Consider the following 6,144-nt stretch of genomic DNA (forward strand, 5'->3'; position numbering starts at 1 on the left):
CGTACACGGGTGGTGTGTTTTTTTCTTTTTCTCTTAATTTTGTATTTGTAAGATAAAAAAATATTAATTATGTTTTGTAATTAATTATTTTTTCATATATATCATTATACAATATTATTGTTTATACGAATAATAAATATTAGAGTTAAAAATTATTAGAATTGTGATGGATCAATATAACTTTAATTTTTTCGTTATAATTTTTAATGGAGTAATTTTATATATAACATTTTTATTAATTTATTAAATTTCAAAATATGTCAATTATAATTACAATTCACGTGTCTCAATTTATCATAAATATTTATTCTAATGATAATCAACACGAGTAATGCTTAATTATATGCGTCAACTTGGTCTCTTTTTTTATAATAGTTACAATATGTTCTAATTTTGAAGAAGTATCTCAATTAGATTATTTTAAACAAAAAATACTAACAACGATATAATGTGTTTCTTTTTTCAATTTTATTTTTATTTTTTTGTAAAACATAAAATGTTATGTGTCAGATTCTTGATGTGACATGTGACAAGACAATGTCACGTGTCAAGTGTCATAGTATTTATTTCAATTTAGTTCCTAAATATCTCTTTGGTTCAATTTGGTCTCAATCTTTTTTATTAATTAAAATATATTTTTTAATCCATTTTTTATAAGATTAAAACTAAGTATAAATACTTTTACAAAATTAAGTATTTTATTTATATTAAAATGTAGTGGTAAAAAAATGATTAACAAAACATGGGTTAATAATACACCATAACGTAACATGTTAAAAAGTAATTTTTAATAAAAATGACCAGCATAACATTCATACAAATAATAAATTTAGTCTTAAATTGGAAAGAGGCAATATTGCTCTATTTTGAAAAAAAAAATGATTAACAAAACATGAGTTAATAATATATAATAATGTAATAGGTTAAAAAGTCATTTTTAATATATAAAAAAAAATCAGTATAACATTTATACAAAAAAAATGGTCTCAAATTGGAAAGAGACAATATTATTTTATCTTACACACAAAGAAACTCGAACAATATTGAATCATGGAGACATAAGTAGAGATTAAATTTAAATAAAGAGACATATATACCGACAATGTCATGTACCATACTAGGGACCTAATATGTAGCAACAAAGTTTTTTGCAAAAATAAAAATAAAAATAAAAACTCACAAATTGGCACGTGGTATGTCGTTGATAATTTTTTCTTAAATGGACTTAATTGAGACACATTTTCAAAAGTTTGATGCAATTGAAAACTTTTTTAAAAATGGAGACCAATTGACACACTCCTACCAAAGTGAAAACCAGTCTAACCCGATTATTTTTAATTGTTCAGAATCGATCAAATTGACTCATTTTGCCACCCCTTAATATGAAAGACTTTATTAGCTGTAGGAAAAAGTTTTAAATGTGAACTTTTTGGAGAAAAAAAAATGTAAGCTTTCTATCATGACTGAAAAAGCACAATAACGTTTTGGAAGATTTAACATCGTTAACATCAACAATAAATATTTAAGATGAATTTAGATAATAAAGAGAAGAAGAAGACAAACAATTTGATTTTATGTATATCTAGTTCATTTTGGTTTTCATCTTATCTCTTCCTTTTTATCTCACTATATAATTTATAAATCTATCACTTTTATCCTTTATTTAGGTGTATATTAAGTTTTGATGAACTTTTTTTGTGTACATAAATATTTATTCTAAAGAAAATAGGGAAAAAAGTTATTAGTAGCAGTTCTTAAATGGTAGATTAATTAATTAGTTGATAGATTTCTAATTTCTCTATCACTAATAACAAGATTTATTGAACTTTGGGTGGTGTTTCTAAACACGAAGAAAATTTACTCACATGAAATGTATATCTTTTATATTGGTTATAATTGCTAATAAATTCAAGGAGTCAGTGCAAAATCACAGAAGAAACCCCTTTAGAGGGGATGTAGCCAATACGGTGTGGATTCAGATGCAAATGCTCTAAGTTTAGTTTTTTTTTTTTTCTAGTGATGTATAATAAATATTCGTTTAAATCGTTTGCATATTGATCTAAGAAGTTTGATGCATATTTAATTGGAATGCATATTTACAAAATTATAAGAATCGTATAATTACAATATAAAATATTATGAGTCCAAGTATAAAATATTTTAGTATTATCAATTTTTAGGGGATATGAAAATGTGAAAGATTCTATAAATATAAGATATATCTTATATGAAGGAATTTGTAATTTTATTTTATTTTATTTTTAGGGAATATGAAAATATTTGTGTTTTTGTGGATTTTAATTCTTGTAATAGTTGTAATTTATGCCATGGGATTCCAAGAAGAACATACAATAATTTATGGCATGTACACATTTTGTTGTGAGGTTAAAGATTGGTGAATATCAAAAGGGCAAATAGAAGGAGGAAATTTGCACCCAATTTGAGAACACCTTGAGAGTTCGCTTTCATATTGGAGTAGTGTACTTCAAATAACTAGTTTTGTAGCTCTTATGAGCAAGTGTCAAATTTACATTTTATGGGATGAAATGCAATATTGTCAAAAAAAAGTTATTACCATAAATGACAGAAGTTGGAGTGAAGTTATCGTAAACACACACACACTTCAAATAATTATCTGCATTCACAGATTAAACATGTATCTTAAACAAAGACTTGAACCTAAACTATTCACAGAAATTATGCGCTCGTCTATCGTAAAGTTTGATTAATACATCTAACTTCTCAAATATAATCTAATTTTTTAATACATGAACAAGACAGTTATTTTTCATGATATGATACGTTCCAACAATGACAACATCCCACATTAACTCAACTCCATAGAACCTGACATTAGAACATAGATGACAAGAGTAACTTCAATTCTATAAGTCCAGCGATAGGCCATTGAAGGTTTGTGTCAAAAAAAAGGGCACTTATACTTTATCTATGGGACAATTATGATTTTACATGTGGCAGTTATTTCCGGTATCAATATATGTATATAAACACACACGAATGAAAAATAACAGGAAATAGGGAAATAAAAGATAATTCTAAACTTTTATAAAGTACTAGACAAGGTCAATCTAAAGTGAGGAGCAGGGGAAAGAAATAATGACTGTTGAATTGAAGGTACACAAGTACATACTATCTTGCGCTGAAAACTGGTTCCGCATCAGGTGATGGTTGTGTCCTTCGAGTGTATTTGAGTAGCAAACCTTCTGAAGAAAGACCTGGTACCTTCAGATCTCTGAAACATCTCAAAAGAGGTTAACTCAAATGTAAAAGAAGATATGACACATTTTAAGGTAAAAATAATTATGACATGTCCACCTGACATATGGCTGCAGATCTTTCCATTCCCATTTTGTCCTCTCTCTGAAAAGAATGGCGAAACGCTCAGCTGGATTGGAAGGCAGAGATGCCACGCTGAAGGCGCGAATCCATGTCTCAACTCCAATTCTCTCTATTAATACCTCTCCTTCCACAAGATCAAAAGTGGGCTGCATTCCATCTGGAACCTTCTTCCGCCACTCATCCATGAAACTTTCTAACTTCCTTTTACCACTTTTCAGGATTTCTCTTGCAAAATGTATGCACACTCGCTTCTCATCCAACTTCCAGACACAGTCAGGCATGTCTTCATTTACTTTGGTGCCATATGTATGCAAACAATGCCTTGCCAGCACCCCAGGAAATCCATCTGATACCAGCGTACTAACAACTTCATCTTCGTTTAAAGCATTAAGTGACCAATCATTTAACACCGAATTTTTCAAAAGCATTCCAAGAATCATGTCCATGTAACTCCCATCTACTAATCTCCAATATCCATTAATCTCCACTGCAGAAAGAGCCTGCAGTCCAGACCTTAACTCCTCATCACTAGCTTGGATATTGTCAACAAGATCATTCCAGCTATATAATCCTATTGTAGATTCCACGTTGTCTTCTAAATTTCCATCATCATATTCCTCAAAATTGTAAGTCTTTTCTAAAAGAAAAGACTTAAGTTTATCAAGTCTGGGAGCTGCCTCGACAAGCTCCATATTACCAGATACAACTTTGATTACAGGTGCAACAACTTTCTCTTCTTCCTTATTACTATCATTCTTTTGTGGATTTTCACAAAATTCTGAATGATTCGCTGGTGGTATAAGCAGAACCGAATTGGAAGTTCCAACAAACTTCATAGCATATGTTCTGGATTGAGTACAAAGAACTGCATCCTCATCAGGCTGTCCTCTCAAGACCACCCTGAAATAGAACAAAAATCATATTAAAGCTAAACAAGTACAAAATGGGGTAGCTGAGGGCAGGGAAAGAGTTACAAGCAACTGATTTTCGGTCAATGAATACCTTTCATGCAGCACATCTGGGAGAAGTTTCTCATCAAGCTCTAGAAGGAGGAGGTCATCATGAGGTCCAAAAAGTGGGTGATATTTAACAGAAATAGATGAACCAGGGGCTACATCTTTAAGAGCTTCTGCTCCTCTTGAACCTGGCTGCGGCGATTCCATTACTCCCTCTCACTAAGTACAAAGTATTGGTTAAGGAAAAAAAATTAAGATTTCTTCACACACTACACTATAATGGCATAAGTTAAGGAAAGAAAGGCACTAGTTTACAAGTATAGTATAGTATAGTACGAGCCGTGCTATTCAGCGAGAAAACAATGAGCATGAATTTCTGTTTTCAAAGTGTATATAAATACCATCATTGATATTAAAATCAAAATAATGACTTAAACATGTCTTTAGACCTTGCATTTGAGTCCTGTAGTTTGAAAAAAGTTTTAGAGTCTCTCTTTTCAAACGCCATCTTCTACATAAACAATGTCAAAATGAATATATATTGAAAAGAAAACAAATATATAGTAGGATGTTCAATGATAAGAATTCGAATTCAAAATCAAAGGTATATAAACTATATAAGTGAAATCCTTAACCGCAATTACGGCAAAGGGACTAAATAAACAATTTTCAAATTACAGGGACTAAAATATATCAATTTTAAATATGAGAGACGAAAAAAAAAAACTCACTCAACATATTCAAATCTTAATAGCTTATCTTGGCTGTAACAATTGAAGTTTATCGGAAGAAAATCATCAGAAACTCAAACGGCAAAAATTAATTAAATACGATTAAAGGGGTAGCAAAACCATCACTCACTCTCTCCCCGCAACAACAAAAAATCAGTCCCCTTTGTCCACATCATCAACAAATTCCTCTTTTATTTTTTTCAGCACTAAAATGTGAAACACTCGACCTCCAAATCCAACAGAATTAGAACTATTACAGTGTTATTCCTTCAATTACCCTAATCCGTGCACGTTTATTAGTAACATTTTAAAATTACTTGGCAGCACAGCATAGCAATAATCAAGTACAGAAACATGCGATAGATATCTGCATTCCTTCGAATATCTCAAATTGAAGTACAAGGATTCGTACACGTATGCGCGTTGGAGGAAAAAGAGAAAAAAAAAAAAAAAGAACCTGAGATGAAGAAATGAGATTAGGTTGAGGAAGTTGTGCTAACGGCAACTATGAAACGCGATTGGTTCTTCCTTGACTGCGAATTCGAACGTGACCACGGAGAAGAAGAAAACCCTTCTCACCTAAACCAACTGTGATTTTATAAATGCGCGCGCCACTTTCCCTCTGGAGATACCTTGCTTTCAAAATCGTATATAATTTCATACAGTTTAAAGAAAAAATCTTATCTTTAAAAATTTTTTATAGAGCATATTTAATATCATAAAATATAAAAAAAAAATTCATACAGTTTTAGAAAGTAAAATCTTATATTTTAAATTTTTTATACTGTTCTTATCCGGATCCAATCCAGATGTATGCTCCTGTATTTATGTATTGAAAGAGAGGAAAGATACACCTAATTAGTAAAAGATTTTCCGACACTTAAATCACACTTAAATCAGTAAGTGAATTTAAATCTTTAAGATAAGAGAGAATTTTTTTATAATATTTTCTAGACCTTGAATTTATCTAATAAACTAGGTAACGTAATATCAAATAATATTAATAAAATAATAATAATTTACATCAAATCAGTGATAATAATAATAATAATAAATAATAATAATGTGATACTTTATATATATATATATATATATAT

At 29.9% G+C, this 6,144-nt stretch overlaps 1 protein-coding gene across 1 annotated transcript; it reads right to left on the reverse strand.

The window, feature by feature from the left end:
• Nucleotides 1-2,914: 2,914 nt before the first annotated feature.
• LOC114177793 (sister chromatid cohesion protein DCC1) lies at nt 2,915-5,697 on the reverse strand. The gene is made up of 4 exons (XM_028063329.1): nt 5,505-5,697; nt 4,363-4,535; nt 3,337-4,260; nt 2,915-3,253 (listed from the first exon to the last, which is right to left on the reverse strand). Exons 2-4 carry the CDS (start codon nt 4,521-4,523, stop codon nt 3,151-3,153), a joined length of 1,188 nt encoding a protein of 395 aa, XP_027919130.1. The 5' UTR covers nt 4,524-4,535; nt 5,505-5,697; the 3' UTR covers nt 2,915-3,150.
• Between the last annotated feature and the right edge of the window lie 447 nt (nt 5,698-6,144).

This window comes from Vigna unguiculata, chromosome 1, assembly GCF_004118075.2.
Source record: "Vigna unguiculata cultivar IT97K-499-35 chromosome 1, ASM411807v1, whole genome shotgun sequence".
NCBI classification, from domain to species: Eukaryota; Viridiplantae; Streptophyta; class Magnoliopsida; order Fabales; family Fabaceae; genus Vigna; species Vigna unguiculata.